This window comes from Diorhabda carinulata, chromosome 3 (genome assembly GCF_026250575.1).
Source record: "Diorhabda carinulata isolate Delta chromosome 3, icDioCari1.1, whole genome shotgun sequence".
Lineage (NCBI taxonomy): Eukaryota > Metazoa > Arthropoda > Insecta > Coleoptera > Chrysomelidae > Diorhabda > Diorhabda carinulata.
This window is the reverse complement of record NC_079462.1, coordinates 22,159,404-22,178,744: the sequence shown is the minus strand read 5'-3', so window position 1 is coordinate 22,178,744 and position 19,341 is coordinate 22,159,404. Positions and strand designations below refer to the sequence as shown.

Genomic DNA, 19,341 nt, shown 5'->3' with positions numbered 1-19,341 from the left:
TGACAGTTGTTCTATCAGTGCTAATGTCAAACTGTAGATTGCAGTTTCGTGACGTAATTCTTTTTATAGTGTGTTCCTATATTCCAATGCTGAGATTATGTAATATGAGACACATTCCTATGTGGTAGGCAACTAACTTAACGTTCGTGATGTTTGACAAACCCAGTATTCATTTAGTCAATGATCTAAAATGTGATTATATACTAACCTAATTGAAAGAAATCGATCTAATAGCGCTCTTTTGGGCAAATTCTATAATAAAATATCTACGAAAAGATTGTGGTAGGTAAAATCAATTATTGGAAATATGTTGTTTGTGGGTTTACAATTTTAGTTAGATAAGTATGAGGGCAAATGATTTGGTGATTAGCTGTAGGAGAGAATATTAATTTTAAGAGTTTACGACGTACTCCCAATATAATCGAATACATTTTGCAAGTAGTAATCAGTATTCAAAAAATCATAGATTAAAGAGACTCTAGCTACCCTCCCTATATATAAATCATTTGAATATTATGGATAATTTGAATTTACTATTAGAAATTGTTCGATGCTCAACAAATTAGCATAATTATTTCTGAACAATTCGCTGACGTAAATCATCTATAGATTCCGGTTGATTGGCATACAAATATTTCCATAAAAACGATTTAAGGACATTAAACAGGGTATTTTCAAAATTTCAACTGTAATTGTTAATTTTCTAAATGAACTACAGAAGTTTAAAGGCGACATATATTGAGCAACATTGAGATTCTACATTAAACGATTTGACTGTTTTTGTATTGATTAAAACATCGTTTCGCTGGATGACTAGACTTGAATACAGTCGATTAGGCATGAAATTTGACATGTTAAATTAAAATCATCCCCAAATCTCAAGTGATTTACATTTTACACATTTTAAGAATCCTCTTCATCACTAGACTTTGAAAATGTACGAGATGTTTTATTAAAAAAAATGTTACCAGAGAAAGCATTTTTCCCTTATTTTATGAATGTGATGAAATAAATAAGATACAGAGCCTACTGATGAGATATCTGAGGAAGATAGAAGGTAAAACGAGATTGGACAGAATTAGAAATAAAAAAATTTAGGAACAAAACCTATCGATACTAAAACAGAAAAAGCGCAGCTAAGATGGTTTGGACATATTTAAAAAATGGCTAGAAAACAGTTGAAACAGGGGCAAAGAAAAAGCTTTGTATGAAATAAGACGGAAAAAGTAATGGATAGAGGAAAATGGAAGATTGTTTGGAGAGGTCACACTACATCTTAGCTCGACTCCACATACGCCTTACACCCTCGAGGGTAGAAAGGCTTTGATCAAGGTGAGATCATTGTGAATAATAGATCAAAGAAAATATGATTAAATATTAATTTAGGAATTGTAAGTTTCTTCTAATCTTAAATTAACGAAAATACACATCAGCAAAACTATAAGGGCAATTTTCACCTCGTAAAAAATAGTAATTGAATTTGTATTTCAGCAAATTAAGGAGTGCTGGTAAAGAGTAGATTATAGAGAAGAGCTCACCGTGATATTTAGCAGTATTTATTGGATTTGAGAGAAATCCTGAATCACGTGGATTTTTGTTCGGCTGGGCATATTTTTTCAATGCGGACATCTGTCATTTGTCAACCTCTTATCTGCATTGTTCTTAGGTGATAAATTTAAGTATTTTTTCTCAAAATGTGAACGAGTCAAGATTATTGAGAAATATGAAAATAGCTTTTGGACTTAAGCGACCAAAATATCAATTTTAGATCAATCTAATTTATAAGTTTTTTGGAAACATGTTTTTTGTTTGTAAATGGTACCAAATCGACACGTGTGCAGAGAAATTTTTGAGGATTCTATATTTTGCCAAAATATTTGAACATACAAGTTTACCACAATTTATTAGGGGACACTTTTCATTCCGTCCTCAGAGATATAATCTAAACTTTTACCAAGAAGACGATGTGTGTCCACATTATAGTTGGCAATATGTTAATGAACGATTTCATTAGCGGTAGAAGAAGCTTTATTAAATAACATGCAATATTCCCAGATTTAACACCATTGAATTATTTGTGGGGTTATTTAAACAAAAAATTTATAGAACCAAGAATTAACTAAACTGATGCTCTATAAATTACTTATTATAAAATTGTTTGGTGTCAATATTATGATCCTCTTTTAAGTAATTACCTTTAGCATCAATACACTGACTCCTACAGCACTCTCGTTGTTTGGATGTATTTAATCGATTTAAAATGTATTCCTTTTACGACGTTTATGATTTTAGATCAGCGAATAGGGTAACTGGTAATCCTGAAATCTTTCTGGAAGCTAAAAAATGCGTCACACTCAACTCGAATAGTGATGCAGCGTAGTTACATAATATAGGGTAGTTTTTCCTCGTCTGAAATGTTTATTTTTGTACAGAGCGAAGTTTTGAGCTAAAATCTGCCTTTCGCACTTGTAGGGGGTATGATGCAACACCCAATTGGTTCCGATATTTTGGCGCACCCTTCTGTTGACCCTTTTTTGTCTATAAAGTACTTTGTGATAGAATACTTGATACATGCTTTGCAGGTGGAACGAACTCCTTCCCTTCCTTCCCTGGCTGTCAAAGAATCTTTCCTACATGCTCTTGGGAGCTTTCTTGTGGTCTTGGATCATTTGGTGTTGACACTGTTGACAATGGTGCTACATTTTGGGATCATAATAAAAAATTTGATCTGGTTGTTGCGGATATTGAATGTTTACATTTCATGCCAAAACACTTTTAATATTTTTACAATGAGCTCCAATCGCCGAATCGCCTAATTTCGTATAAAATATGATCGCGCTGTCCAAGATTTTGCTTCTCCATTTTTGTGAAAAACATTATTAAAACATATGTATTTATCCCGTAGCTTATGGAAAACAAATTATAGAACGCGGCTAGAAAAAATATGTGTGGATAGAGCAGGGTGACTATCTTATATGGAACAAGTTTCGTTGTTTTAGGGTTACGATAAGCGTGGCAAAAATCAGTATCATTATCAGACCTCGTAGTACCTGATTACGTAGGAACCTTAAATGCTTTGAATGTTGTGATGTTTTCATCACTTTTAATTTAGCTCATTTTCGTTACATTTGTTTTTGCAAATTCGCTACAATAAGACAATAGAAAACCTCAACCGTTGAGTTTTTTGTAATTCACTCTGTACTTTGATGGATGCTTTATTTCGTCTTACGGTAGTTAATATAATCAATAACTTACCTTGAAAAGTAATAGGAGTTTTCTATTTCTATATCCTCGTTTACTTCAATATTTAAACTATTTTCCTATCCTACTGATTTTGTATTTTTCGTAAATAAATGTTGGGAGACAGGAAACTAAAGTTGTTTCTATTCATTACAATATTTTACTATTACACAGGCATACAAAAAAATTTTTTTTGGGTGCCTAGTATTTTTGAGTTGATTTTAACTATATTTTTATTGCTGAATCTAAATATGAAAGCAGCTTTTCTGTATCAGCTCTAGATTTTTAGATAAATTCACTTATCTATCAATGCTTTTTTCTATTCAATACTTTCAAGTATGAGTGTTGTAAAATTTATACAGGGATAGATTCTTGTATATTTTCCTTATTGTCAGTCTTCTTTTGTAACAAATTAAATTTAAAATAATAATATTTATGAAATAACTTATTATTATTTCAAAAAATAGTTATTATTTTAATTCATTTATTACAGAAAGAAGACTAACAATATGAGATATATAACTGATTGGTTGACAAACTGTTAACAAGTGGGATTTAATCCTACTTATTAGTATCATCCAGTTAGTTCCATAGAAATCCGATAGATGGAGCTGTCCAGTATTTGAAGTGACCTTCAAAACTTCAACTGCAGTTGAGAGCTCAGGTTAGTTTGTGAATTCCCGCGGTGCAGATAGATAGAAGTTAGCGTAGTATGAAATTTCTCGTTAGTAACGAGTTGTTGAAAAGTAAATCTAAAACGTAGATTGTTTGAATAGAAATAAAATGAGTTCAAGTAGAAGAAGCTTTGTACATCATCCTGATATTTTTTGCTACATATGCGGAGAATACACATTACTGGAAAACAGAAAAACTATTAGTGACTTAGTAAAGAGGGCTTATCTTGGATATTTTGGTGTTAAGCTTGGTGATCAGGATAAAACCTGGGCACCACATATTGTCTGAAATTAAATGTACCGATGGTTTGGAGAGAACCAAAAAATAACTTCGATGACTGTTATTTCTGCCTAGTAAATATTACTAGAATCAATCGAAAGAACCGTAACAAGTGGACTTATCCAGATTTAGTCTCTGCAAGACGCCCTATCCCTCACTCAGAAAAAGTGCCAATTCCAACTTTTCTCCAGCTACCAGAACTCTGTGAGGACACATATTGTCTCTCTGATCAGAATTCTGACACTACTGAAGGTGACAGTGATTTTGAAACGATATCATCAAGATGGGTTAAATGACCTCACTAGAGATCTCAACCTGTCGAAAGAAGCTTCTGAATTACTGGCTTCCAGGTTGAAGGAAAAAAAGTTACTTGAACTATCTGCTACCTTTTTTCTCTGAAGAGCAAAATCTTGTATTTTGTCATGCTATTAGAGAACTCCTGGTAAAAGTGGGTCTTTCTGAATATTTTCCGGATGATTGGCGCCTATTTATTGACATCTGTTCTGTGTGTTCTTCTACATAATGGGAACAAATATGGCTCAATACCAATTGCTCACTCAACGAAAATGAAACAGCAATATGACATCATAGCGTTGGATTTGGAAAAAATAAAGTATCATGAACACCAATGGGTGATTTGTATAGACTTAAAAATGGTAAACTTTCTCCTTGGACAGCAAAGTGGCCACACCAAGTATCTTTGTTTCTTGTGCCTATGGGATAGCAGAGACAAAACCCAACACTGGATTAGAAAAGAGTGGCCTAGGAGAGAAAACATGGATGTTGGGGAAAAGAATATCATCAATAATCCTTTAGTTCCACGAGAGAAAATCATCTTTCCACCACTGCATATCAAGCTGGGGAAAAATGCCTTAGCTGAGTAAAGAAAAAATTAAAGCTGGGATATTTGATGGCCCACAAATAAGACAGGTGATTAAAGACCCTGATTTCATAAATTCAATGATTGAGATTGAACAAAAAGCCTGGAATTCATTTGTTTCAGTTGTCCAAAATTTTCTGGGTAAACACAAAGCTGAAAACTATGTTGAATTAGTCAATGAGATGATGAATAATTTCAGATCACTTGGGTGTAACTTGAGCATTAAGGTGCACTATTTACATAGCCACTTATACTGTTTTCCTGATAATTTAGGCGACATTAGTGAGAAGCAAGGTGAAAGATTTCACCAAGATATAAAATGTATGGAGGATCGCTATCAAGGAAGATTGGATACTCACATGATGGCAGATTACTGCTGGGCTTTAAAACGGGATTGTTCTAAAATACATTCAAGAATGTCACGCAAAAGAAATTTCCGAAATATTTAGTGAGTAATTGGTTTATATGATGACTTTTTCTGTTTTCTATTGTATATAATAAATAATATCTGTAATATCTGAGTAATATAATAAAAATCAGTGTTATTTGTCAGCGATTATATGTTTTCCATTGTCCCATTTTAATTAACTGAATATTAGATTAATCGCAAGAGCATATTCGACCTCCTATGTAAGAGGTTTGTAAGGGTAACGCAACAGTTATTGACCATTAGACGTTCGGAAATAACAAAAGTGGTACTCTACGTTGAGATCCGATCATTTTGATTTGATACATCTAACTCCCATCGAACAGAAAGACCAATAACATTAGACAACGTCATGTTAAGGAAAAGAATAGAAGCAAATCGATGTGAGACAATAAAAAAAATCTTAAACGCCCTTAACCAATCTTGTTTGACCATTCAAGAGCATTAGCGTCAGATTGGAAAAATGAGCAGAACAGGTGTTTGGGTCTCACAAAATCTGAAGAGAATAAAGCCAACCAATCTATCACATGCCATGTACCCATTGTCTCATCCACCGTACTCGCCGGATATTGTGCTTTCGGATTTATATCTATTTCGATCGCTACAAACATTTTTTACTGGCAAGAAAATTGACAATTTGGATGATGACCAAAATGCCAACTCGAGATATTTTAATCAACAACCAATTAATTTCTATTTATCCGAAATTGAAAATTTGCAGACTAGATGGCAAAATATTGTCGATATCGAAGGTGATTACATTATTGATTAAAAATAAAAACTTATTTGTTCGAATTTAATTGAAAAAGCGGCACTACTTTCCTTACGTATTATTAATCGAATTAAGAATTGAACTAAATAAACACTGAAATTTCCTCGTATATTAGGATTTGAATTGTAACACAAAGAAATTTCCATTTTATTATTGCGACAGTCTTGCTTAAAACCAAACAAAAAAGTAAGAGCCTACCTGTTTTCAATGTCATGACGTATCGAACATATCAAGTGTAATTGTTATTTAATTTATACTTTGTATACTGTTATTTTTTGTGTATATTTATACTTAAAATCTTATTTTGATCAGTGCTTGTTCAAAGTATACCTACCATTTACAGTATGATTGAAAGTAGTGTATTAGTTGATGGAAACAATGAAATTTCCCAACAATTTCAAAAATGTATGGAAAATTTGAAGAATTTAGTGAAAAGTAAGTACAACTTTAAATGTAAAATAATTAGTATTGTCTGTAACTGTCATTACTATAACTTGTTTCAATGTGTAATTATGATAAATACGAAATTCCATCATAATAATTCTCATGAGGTACTTCAAAATTAAATAACTAATTTTTAGAACGGGTAATAGGGACTTGAGGACAAGATAATTATTTGCATCTTACCATGAATATAGGGTTTAGTGAACAAAAGTTTTTCATAAAATTTCCATTTAAATCATCAGCTAGCTTAGTTCGGAGAAGAAAATAACGCCTTTCCTACCTTTCTATACCATTTATATAAAACGACTGTTCTTTAAAGGTAAACTAGGTTTCTGTTTTAGTGATAACTCCTTAATTTTTATGATCATCTGAAACAGATTATTTTTTAAATTTGGCATTTTATGATTTCCGTTTCTTATGGGTCCAATAACATACAACAATAGTTACTGTTAATTGTTTGTCTCTTTTCGAAGATGGGCGTCTCAAATTATAGCCATAATCTTGCCAACCAATGATTCCATTTTTGCTTGCTTCCAATGACTTTTACTAACTTCAGTCCTCTCAGAAAACTGCCGTTTTGCTTCGCGATGCGAAAGTTCCTTTTTTGCACAAACAACGCTCTGAATAATAAATTCGTTGTTTTATTGGTGCGATTATGAGAAAACGCGATACCTATTTGGAAATAAGCTTTCCATGCTCCATTGCTCATGTAACGCTTTCATATGATATTTTCTCAATTTCATTTTTTAGATTTCTATCTTTGACCTTTTTTATGTATTCTGATGTTACCATTTATTTTGGATGTCGGGATCGTAGGACATCATCGGCAATTGAATGGAACAAACATACCAAGAAATTAATTTACGTAATTATGGATCAACTTGTATGTTAAAGTTCTTTTGTGAAAACATTAAAAAAACATTTTTGCTGCATTCCTTCAATTAGTAACATGCTAAAATCACTAAAAAAATTTCCAGAATTATAACAAAACTTGTTGAAAAAAGAAGTCATATTCATAATATGTTAATTTCTTTGTTTTTAATTTGAATTCATTTCAATAAATATGCTGTGTTATTTACACACTGTGACAAATAGAAATACTTTTTTAATTTTGAATGAATCAACAGTAAACCAGAGTTACCCAATAAATTGAAAGAAAAAAGATTTCCACCGAAATTGTGAAAATCGAAAACTTGGAGTATCGAGCCATCATCAAGTACCTGTATTTAAAAGGGTTAAGAGTTCAGCAGATTTACGAAGATATGCTTAATACCCATGGTGATCAATGTCCTTCGTATGCGACCGTGAAAGATTGAACTGCAAGCTTCAAAAGAAGTAAATTTTTCATTGAAGATGATGACCGATCGGGAAGGCCAGTTTTTGTGTCAGTCCCCGAAAATATCAATGCAGTTCATGACATGATTTTATCAGACCTTCGAATTGGGCTAAAACAGATATCTGAAGCACTGATTATTTCATACGAATGCGTTCATCACATAGTTCACGTCAATTTGGACATGAGAAAAATTGCTGCAAAATGGATCTCCAAATGTTTGAATATTGACAAAAATCGTGCAAGGGTAGAAGCATCGCTTTCGATCTGTGCTCGATTCGAAAACGATGTATACTTCGTAAACCGAATTGTTACTATGGATGAGACTTGGGTACATGTCTACGATCCAGAAACAAACAAAAATCTTCTGGAAAAGTTCTTGCTTCAGTTTTTTGGGATTGCCATGGAGTAATCATGAGATAAGGGTAGAACAATAACTGGAGATTACTATTCGACAATATTGACAATTCTACAGGAAAAGAGTAAAGAGAAAAGACGCGGAAAGCTATCCAAAGGTGTTTTGTTTTTGCAGGACAACGTCCTTTCACACAAATCTCATGTTGTCATGTTCGTGATTTAGGGTTTGAATTACTAGAACACCCCCCTTATTCCCCAGATTTGGCTCCGTCCGACTGACATCTCTTTTCTCAACTGAAAAAAAAGTTTAAAAGGTTGTAAATTTCCTTCCAACAAGGAGGTTCGCTATAATAAATGTATCTTATTAAGAGGAGAATATGTTGAGTAATAAAATATTTGGACATTGAAATTTTGTTCGGTTCTATAGTAGGTTAAGAATATATATATAATATATCCTCGAATATGTACTTAAGAGCTAGACGAATAAATAACGAAACCCTTAAAACTCACATTTTTCTAAAAGTCATCACAATACATAAGAATTGGATTGGACAGTGTTTTTTTCCAATAGTTTCAATCACATCAATCCCATAATGAAAAATACGATTTTCTTAAAAATTAAAAATATTAGATTTACTTGTGGCTCGAAATTCAGTATCTGGATTTGATGATAATTTACTTTACTAATTACTAACTTGATGTTATCTCAAAACTTTTTATAACAGAATATTTTTCTTCAAATCAATAGAGCAAAGTTTGCAATTATCATGAATAGGAAACATAGTGAGATTTTCTTCAACTTTAAATATTTTACTTTCATTATCATCATGCGGACTTGATTGTATTCATCTGCAACCAATTGGCGTAGTGTCACGGGATTTTTTATATTTATTACTTTTTTTTATGTAAAATCTCGAGTAATTCAAGGGGTGCCTGTCTGTGGATATTGATCTTAAACTTCTGTAGGTTGTAGTGCTCTGGAAAGACGTTCCTTAGTAGCTGTTTCAACAGTTTTTCACTTCTCCAAAGGAATGAATCCCCATAATTTGAAGTTCTGGGCATCTGCAGGCAAACTCGGTGTTCATAAGCCACGTGTGCCTGTCGAGTAGATATTGCAAAAACTGCTCTAGGCCGGATCACGCCGGGGAGTATCAGTAAAACAGGGTCAGATCGGCGACCTTTCTCCTATGCTCTAAGCTGTCCAAGTTTCTGGTCAATTCTGGATCGCCTATAAGTCGATAAAGATTCAAATGCTTGAATGGATTGTACAAATAAGAAGAGATCCGAAAGTCCTGATACAGAAGGTAATAGAGTTATAGGATGATCAAGAGGTCAACCTTAAGTACGCTGGAAACAAGTAATGGAGGATATTGCGGAAGTGGCGATGAGGAATTGGAGGACAGAAAAAAGTGGAACAGGTTGGATAGTGTACAAAGAAAACTCAAAGCGAAGTGATGTACTGTAAAAGAATCTACAGAAGCCGAAATGGATTAAAGGTCAATATATATATTTGATTTTTCATTGTCATTTGTATGGGAGGAATAGCCAGTTGCCCGGAAATGAGTTTTGTAGAACTGGTTCTGTAGAATGGAACTGCCATATTTTCTCTTCGCTGTTTAAGCCACACAACTATTAATATGAAAAACATGCATGACGTTTTATTGTTAGTGTTATCATCGATGGTGTAATTTAAAGTCTAGAGATTCCGAAGATAGAAGCTCTGTGAGTTTATCAGGATGGTAGTAAGTGCAGTTACGTTTTTGTACAATAAAATCATTTAAGTGTATTTGCTATATTCTAAAAATTAATTGTTTGAAGACTTACGATGTTATGCTTGATAGAGATGGAATCAATGAAAAAATTTCACGGAAATGGGATTCATATTCCTCTATCTCTGTGGTACAGATTTTCTAAGAAACAGTTAAAAATTATTTAATCAAAAAACCAAACATTTTCTATGGAAACGTGATTCTAGATAGTTATGGATTACCAAGCTTTATTAAATTCACTCTGTATGATAAATATTTTGTAATCAATACTCCAATAACTTTCATATTTTCGTGTCCATAAAGATCTACTAATTGACCAGTCAATTATTGACAATTAATCGGAAAAAACCGGACAGTTTCTAATATCAAAAAATAAAGCTATTTTATTCCATAATAAAAAGTTTAAAAAACAAAGAATATTTAATATTTTTGTAGGTAACTAAACTTTTTTTCACTTTTTAATATATTTCACATAGATGCCGCTGCTTTTAATAACTCCCTATTTCTTGATATCTTATTTTTAAATTCGATATGCAACTACTGTTTATGTTGAAAAAAACACAGAGCTCACAATCAACGCTTTCTAAAGAGAGACGATTTTTTTCGTTTGTCCAAACATTTCCCATAACACTAAATATCCTTTCTACGAAGGTATTGGATAAGGGAATGCTGCAAACATATTGCACAAGTTTCAACAAACTTGGTGCTACCTCTTTCTTGAAGAAGGTAGACCACAATCTACTGTTTTACTTTCATGTACGGAAAACACTGTGTGCTGTGCAGCCAGTTCTTAGTATAGATATTCAGGAGGTTGCTTTTGTTACCAAGGAGAAAGTAACCACAAATCTATTAATTGATCCAGGGTGGGCAATATTCCAGATTCTAAACAACTAAAAGTCTTAAAATGGTTATTTTCAAAGCTATATCACTTTGCTATGTAAACCAGAACTCTTTGGTAAACATTTAGAGCATTCGTCACCAATTGTTTAGAATGATATTCTGAAAGATAGCCTTTCTTCAAGGCATGTGTATTTTTATGCCAAAATGTGGACGCTTATTTTTTTTAAAAGGGTGTTCCTGAACTTAATCATTATATTATACAGATTATACGCTGCTGTAGTCTATTTTTCTAGCAAAAGTAAAATTTCTTGGAAAGACGCCGTAAAATTATAAGTAAAATACAAATACAGTTCATTATAAGTAGGATTGGTCTCATTTGCAATTTCGTTTTCTTGATCTGATAAATACCCCAAAGTGCTGTAGGACAATTTTCGGGGCCTTCTAAGAAATACCGTTTTAATGGTTCCCATGATGAGAGTACCCTATAAAGTGCTTTAAACAAACTTAGGCATCCTGTAGGAACGTGTCAAATAACATCCCTGTATTTACTTTCAAAGAAATCAAAGCTCTCCTTCAACTCTTCCTTTTTTTTTGCAGAATTCGAAAATTCTGCAAAAATTTTCATAATTATATGTGCTCGTCCGGTTTACCAACAATTTTTCAACCGGATAATCCTCGAAAAAACCGAACTGTCCGGTCGAAAACCGGACATCTGGCTGTTTTTCTATTTACTGTAATCCATTAATTGAGTGTGCGAAGAAAATTACCTGACTACACAGGGTAACTATCTATGAATTAAATGAATACTTGCATATACCCATTGGAGCCTGATTACCTTGTTTTGTCATAAATCTGTAACTTTTTGAGTACATTAACCATAAAATATATATGAGGCTTAAATTTGTTGGCGTAAGATTAAATAATTTAATAGTGCTTAGAGTGTTTAAATATTTGTTTTAACTTGATACAAAAGATAAAAATTTAAAAAAAATTAAACCGAATTTACTCAACAGTCGAAGTCATCGTTATTTGATTTATAATTGTTTTCAAAACAACTAGCAGTTTTATAATTTCTTTTAACATATCATCAAGCTCCCATATCTTTTATTCCTCTTTCATTATTTGTTCTATAGCTATTTTGAATATTGTTTCGTTAGTTTTGGTAAATATTACAATGAAAGTTGCCGAAAATTATCAAATGAGCAACATCCTTTCATTTTTGCTCTAATAAGCTCAATCGGATTCAATTCGCAGTCACTGGTGACAATGCTCATGTATAATATTCAGACTACACTAAAACTTCTTTCTTCAACATATCATTGTTAGTGGTAATTTCTTTTTCCAAGATCAAATCTTTTAAGAACAGTTTGTTCAGTCATTCGTCGGTAACGGAATTAATAGGAATTTAATTCAAAATTTGATAGATATTTTCGTCAACAACATCGAAATTCATTCTTGCTGATATAATATTCTGTTGATTTTGATACATATTCTAGCAAACTACCAGGTACAAAAACTTCTTCACCATCAATGTGGGTTATTATTATTTAACAACGCCGTTGATAAACCTTGTGAAAAAACTAGAATTTCGAAATGATTTGTCAGTCTTTTGTCAAAACGTATAACAGTTGTTTTCTATCTGTTCTAAATTCTAGTTTCTAGTAAAGTATGCTAGTAAAGAAGTTTGATTTTTTCACTGGAAAGGTTGTTCAAAAAAAATTCGATTTATATTTATCCATTATTATTCTCATTGTGTGCCACAACCCCCTAAACTTCAGGACCAGTCTCCTGATATACCCTAGGAGCACCAGATGGAACACACTGTATTCTAGCTATTATAAATACATTAATAATACTTCATCTTTATTGTTGATTAGATGAATTGTTATCCTTGAACTTTTTGCTTCCTGGAATAAAAAAACTGAATACATTAATTTACAATAATGCAGAGTATTTATGTATCACTAGGACATTAACTAAGTTTTTGCATGAAATTATAACTAGGTACCTAAATAGCAATGACTACGTAGTTAGAAATAAACTTTTATGATTTGATTGCATTGAATATCTCTTTTTAAGTCAAAAGTCACTCTATAATCTTCCATATCCTGCTATATTACCAAACATGATACATAGTTTACAAGAACAACAATAACAAGAACTGTCTGGCAACTTTATATATTTTTTTTTCACTAAACTTGATTTCAAGGCTTTTTACTTTCATACGTAATATTTCGCCGAAATCAACACGTGTATCTACTTTTTGTATACCTCAGATGCGGAGGACACCGTTTATATTTCGGGTATTGATAAGAAAATATAAATTTCGGACGGCTACATATCTTTGAAAAACTCACACACGAGTTAATCATTGATAAGTTAAATCTCACTTGATTTGGGCATAGCTAGTCGGAAGAAAACTCAAAATCCGACTCTTTCGTTCTCTGATCCCAAGTGATATCACCATTTTTCCACAAAAATATTCCTGTCGTGGATTTCAGCGCCATACTTCATGCTTCTACTTAGCCTGCTTTTATAAGGTTGGGAACTATAAGTACTTTCGCTTTTTACTGTTACTCTACTTATGTTAGTGCTGTACTTTGCCGTTTGTCACGTGATACTGGTCATATTGACGAAACAAGTAGTGCGTGATTCTTATTAGAGCTTTTAGTTGTGGCTTAATTTTGAGTGGCGTGCAGAAACGAACATTTTCGGCATATTTCACTTTTTTATTTCCGTAAAGAAAAGAAAGCTGCTGCTGCTGCATACAAAGAAATATGTGAAGTTCATGGTGCTGATTACTTGACAGATTACACGTGTCAGAATTGGTATCAAAATTCCGTTCTGGAGACTTGTCCCTCAAAGATGAGCAACGTTCCGTTCGTCATATAACTGTTCGAGAGATTACGAAGAAGCTTCATATGTCGCACACGACAAGTGAAAAACACTTAAAATGCCTTGGGCTAGTTAAGAAGCTTCATTTAATACAAAGAATCAACATTGCGAAATGCACATTAAATGAAATGAAATTGACCCTTTTTTGAAGAGAATCATCACTGGCCATGGAAAATGGGTCCTGTATAGTAACTTAGTTCGAAAACGATCATGGAGCAAACACGATGAACCAACGGAAACAACAACAAAAGCTTATAATGTCATTTTGGTGGGATTACAAAGGTTTTTTGAGCTGTTTCCAAAAAACTAAACGATCAATTCTGATGTTTACTATCAACAATTGATGAAACTGGATGAAACACTTAAAGAAAAATGGCTACAATTGTCAAATCAAAAAGGCTTAGTGTTTCACCATGATAATTAAAGGCCTCACGTATATTTGACAACATGTGGGGAACTATTGGAGCTTGGCTGAGAAGTGATGCCACATCCTCCATACAGCTCTGATCTGGCTTCATCTGATTACCATTTATTTCGAAGTCAGCAGAATTCTTTGAATGGTCACACTTTCACACATGACGATGACCTTCAATCGAACCTGTTTCAGTTTTTTGCTGATGAGGAGCAGGAATTTTATGAGCGTGTAATCATGAGGCTGAAAGAAAGATGGCAAAAGGTCAATGAGCAAAATGGATAATATATAATTAATTAAAAACTATTCTTTGTTAAAAAAATATCACAAAACCGAAATTACTTTGTCACCAATAATCAAAATATATCTGGGGTTTACAGATATAGGGAAGTGGAATATTAATAACTGGATATATATATATATATATATATATATATATATATATATATATATATATATATATATATATATATATATATATATATATCCGTCGAATTGAGCATTCATCACATAGTTCATGTCGATTTGGACATGAGAAAAATTGCTGTAAAATGGATCCCCAAATGTTTGAATGTTGACCATAAAAAGCGTGCAAGGGTAGAAGCATCGCATTCGATATGTGCTCGATTTGAAAACGATGTAGACTTCTTAAACCGAATTGTTACTATGGATGAGACTTGGGTACATTTCTACGATGCAGAAACAAAGCAACAATCGATGGAATGGCGACACTCTAGTTCTCCATGACCTAAGAAGTTTCGTGTCCAAAAATCTGCTGGAAAAGTTCTTGCTTCAGTTTTTTGGGATTGCCATGGAGTAATCATGATTGATTTTTTGTATAAGGGTGAAACAATAACTGGAAATTACTATTCGACATTACTGACCATTCTACGAGGAGGTAATAAAAGCTGTGAAGGTCTGGTTTGCAGATCAAGAAGAAACATTTTTTTTGAAAGGTTTAGAGACGTTGCAGGTTCGCTGTAATAAATTATCCAATTAAGAGGAGAATATGTTGAGCAATAAAATATTTTGACATTGAAATTTTGTTTGTTTCTTAGCAGCAACAGAAAAGTTATGTCCATCGTACTTTGGGACTGAAAAGTTGTTTTGTTCGTAGAGTTTATGTTACCCGGAATCAAAATTAATGCAATTGTTTATTGTGAAACTTCAAGACGTTTATGGAGAACCATATGTGTTAATCCATATCAACGCTAGTCCAAACATCTCCTCGACAATTTCAGTGGGAAATTTTTGATAAGTCGCCATACAGTCCTGACTTAAAGCCCATCTTGTTTGATCATCTGACCATCTATTTAGCTCTGCTCTTCTCCACTTACTCATTCCACCAGTATGACTTTTGGCAAACTGGTTAGTTTTCAATATTTGTTTATTTTCTGGATACTCCTTCTTCAACTTCACATACACCTTTGATATACTGGATTATATTCAAAAAATTACCACAGTACTATAATCTAAAGATCATTTTAACGCTGTTCAATCATAACCATAAATTTTTGTATGAAACTTTTTTTCTTTATAATTTTATAATGTATATTATCTACTTCAGATGCAGACATTGAAGCGAATGACGATTATTTAAAAAGATATTTATATGGAACTGATATGAACGTCGAAGAATCTTTTAAAAAGGTAAATAAAATAGAAACTTTATAGTTCTACCAATGGTTAGAGGTGAGTGTTGTGAAATTAGAATATTCCACGTGCCATATTCTTTAAAGGACTAAATCATGGTTTGGAGACGTTTTCGTGCTAACTTGATTTTATCTATACATACACGTATTGTGTTTGAAAGGTTCAAACAACAAAAATTTTTGTTTGGTTGGTTATATTAAACGTGTTATTTGATTAATTTTTCAGATAAAAAATTGTCATGATCATATGAAACAATATAAGGACTGGTATTGTAAAGATGGACCCTTGAAATTTAAAAATTTTATTGATAAAAATATAAGAATAGCACTAGAAGATTGCGATAAGGAAGGAAGACCAATCTATGTATGTAAAAATGGTAAGTCTATTCACTATCAATTTACGAGATGTGTCTATAAAGTTCGGTGAATGGTTCGATATAGCAACGATAAAACGTTATACGCGGCCGCGCTTGCACTTGACGATGCAAAGATAAGTCGAAGAGCGCCTCATAGCAGGAAGTCTCGTGGCTGTCATGGAAAACCCCGCTACGAGCAGTCGAACGTAGTCAGTGAGAAGGGTAATGTTACCGTAACACGGAGCAACGAGAGAGGACGGCAGCCATGAAGAGAAAATGTGTTTACGAATAGTTTCGAGACTGCAAGGAAACCACTGACTATGAGCCAAGGTTGGGTGGGCAATTAACAAGCAGAACACCAAACATGCGCGAGTACAAACATGTTGACAAAAGATTGGCAACTGACTGATTAAGAAATTGTGCAATAGCTAAGACCCGTTTCGCTTCACCATCTGCGAAGATTTGGGTAAAAGTATGATCTGTTAAAAATTTGTGCCACACGAGCACCATAAATCGAAACAAATGGAAGCCGCCGGAGATTTTATGATCATGTGTGATGGGGATCCATATTTTCTGCAAACCAACCTCACAGGGGATGAGACGTGGTGATATCGATGCAGATTCCAAGAGGCAATTGATAGGATGACGTCTTTCTGGACTCAATATGTATTAATGTTAAAAATTTAAGGTCAAGACAATTTTCATCACTTACTTCAAGAATGATGGAATCATCCATCAGGAATTTGTTCCCGTGGATCAAACCGTGATCGAAACAGTCTACAAAGAAGTCTTAAGCGGTTGATACGACGCATTCGGCGTGTTTGGCATCAGTTAAATAGGACTGGGCAGTTGGTCCTGATGCACTAACCGCGTGCACCAATTCTTGACTCAGCATGGTGTAAATATTCTGGATCAAACATCGAATCCCTCTGAACAGGTAATTGTCAGGTAAGGACGTGTAACATCCATTCTTCGATTAATTTCGAAAAATACACTTTCTGACCGTTTTCAGAAGCTTCATAAACGTTGTCAAAAATATTTTGTGAACATTGGTATTTTCTTTGGAAGCCAATAAAGCTAATTTATTTGTATTTTCTGTTTTGTTTTTTTTCTCTAATACTATTCACTGAAATTTTCAGACACAGCTTATAATCATTGAAGTAAATGAATTAGCGTTCGTTTAATTCTAAAGAAATTTTGATGTCAAGTATTGTAGTAGCTTTATCGGCAATTATTTGGTCTTCTTACAAAAATATACAGTATACCAATTTTACTCATGATTTACCTATTAAAGGCACGAAATGAATTAAAATATAAGTCAAAATGAAGTGTAGCCACTGCATGTTTGATGTGTGCGTTAATATTTTAATTTTTATAAATTAATTGATATTTAAAAATGACAGGCATGAGCACAGGTGAAAATGAGTCCTCGTCAATTAACATTGTCTGAACCGCCGGTGGATCTGTAAATTTATACTGTTTTCCATCCTTGTTTTCCTAAAGTATACGCTTTTTACATGATTGTTTTAGGTAACATAGAGCCAAATAATATGAGTATATTTGATGTGGTAGCAGTAGATGACGTTTGGATCGAATCAATCCTCAATGAAAACCCAGAGGTAGCTGCAAAAGGTTTATGCGTGATAATGGACATAAAAGATCAACATTGGAAACTTACAAAATGGTTGCAACCGGATATTATCAAACAAAGTATAATGAAAATAGATAATTTACCGTTCAAAAATTTCAAAGTTCACGTAGTTAATAATTCATGGTGGATTAGTATTGCGATAAAAATAGTTTGGCCGTTTTTGCCGCAAAAACTTAAAGATATGGTATGTAAAAATGATTTAATTGCTCTTTGAAATATCTTTATAGTAAGTCACCCTCATATTATACTATAGTAAACTATGTCTTCGAATGAAAATTACGAAAAAATTATAATCTAAATTATTTTAGATAAAATTTCATTTTGACAACAAGGAAGTATTTTTCCAATACATAGATAGGAAAGTCTTACCAATCGAATATGGTGGTTTAAAAGAAATAAAATATTCAGAGCTCTACGACAATCTTTATAAGAAAAACGAAGAAATCTTCAGTAGTTTCACCGTTAATAGGAAATGATCCATATTTCATGACAATTAATAGGTTAAGTTGGGTTTGGTTTGTTGTTATCAGTAAGAGACGTATATTCGTTAAGGATAATTGGTTCAAAAATATTATATATATATATATATATATATATATATATATATATATATATATATATATATTATTATAAGATAATCTTAATATCTATAATATATATATAATAATATTAACTTTTATGGATATTTCTAAGTCTTGATGTCTCTGGTTTAGCACGGGATTGTTGCTTTCATTGAGACGGCTTTTTTCCAATAATTGATTCCAAATTGAAACACAATATTCAATACTTCCACTACAGTAACACCTAGAATTAGTCTGAGTCGCGTTTCGTTAACGGAGTCATCGTCTTCATAGATTGAAAATAAAGTGTCTACAGTTCACCGTCGGTCTCTGAAGACGATAGCTTTGTTATCAAAACGCATGCTAAACAATGTAACTGCAAGTGTTGATGTAATGGTAGTACTGGATAGTGTGTTCAGTGTGATGATTCTACCAAAATGTGGGTTCATATATTTCAAACTATTTCAACAAATAATTATTTGATTTGTAGTTACAATCTAGTTTATCACATGGTAAAAAACTTTATTTGATGATGAACACTTTAATTGATTATGTAATAAAGGTCTTCCAAAGTATAAAAGCGTTATGATTCCGAATTAACCTAGAATAGAAATAATAATATGAATTTATTCAATTTTGAACATACAAACAACAATATTTACTCGTAAACAGTTTGATAAGGTGAAATATAATATCAAAATATATGTAAAATATATGTAAACATCGTCAGCAATTCAGCCATTGTGTACTGTCTAAAGTACAGTTTAAGGGTTAGAGTACAGATTGTGGAGATCCACTT

The 19,341-nt window shown here is 32.7% G+C and overlaps 1 protein-coding gene across 1 annotated transcript; it reads left to right on the top strand.

The window, feature by feature from the left end:
• Positions 1–6,436: 6,436 nt before the first annotated feature.
• Positions 6,437–19,116, top strand: LOC130891720 (retinaldehyde-binding protein 1-like). The gene is made up of 5 exons (XM_057796619.1): positions 6,437–6,708; positions 15,891–15,973; positions 16,202–16,352; positions 17,862–18,166; positions 18,291–19,116. The coding sequence occupies exons 1-5, from the start codon at positions 6,618–6,620 to the stop codon at positions 18,456–18,458; spliced, it is 798 nt and encodes a 265-aa protein (XP_057652602.1). The 5' UTR covers positions 6,437–6,617; the 3' UTR covers positions 18,459–19,116.
• Positions 19,117–19,341: the final 225 nt, after the last annotated feature.

What these genes read in the sequence shown, in the direction of transcription:
- LOC130891720 (XM_057796619.1), top strand. Translation starts at nt 6,618, where the DNA reads ATGATTGAAAGTAGTGTATTAGTTGATGGAAACAATGAAATTTCCCAA. An exon ending in TTTGAAGAATTTAGTGAAAA is followed by an intron (nt 6,709 to 15,890) that starts GTAAGTACAACT and finishes TATCTACTTCAG; the next exon opens with ATGCAGACATTGAAGCGAAT. An exon ending in AATCTATGTATGTAAAAATG is followed by an intron (nt 16,353 to 17,861) that starts GTAAGTCTATTC and finishes TGATTGTTTTAG; the next exon opens with GTAACATAGAGCCAAATAAT.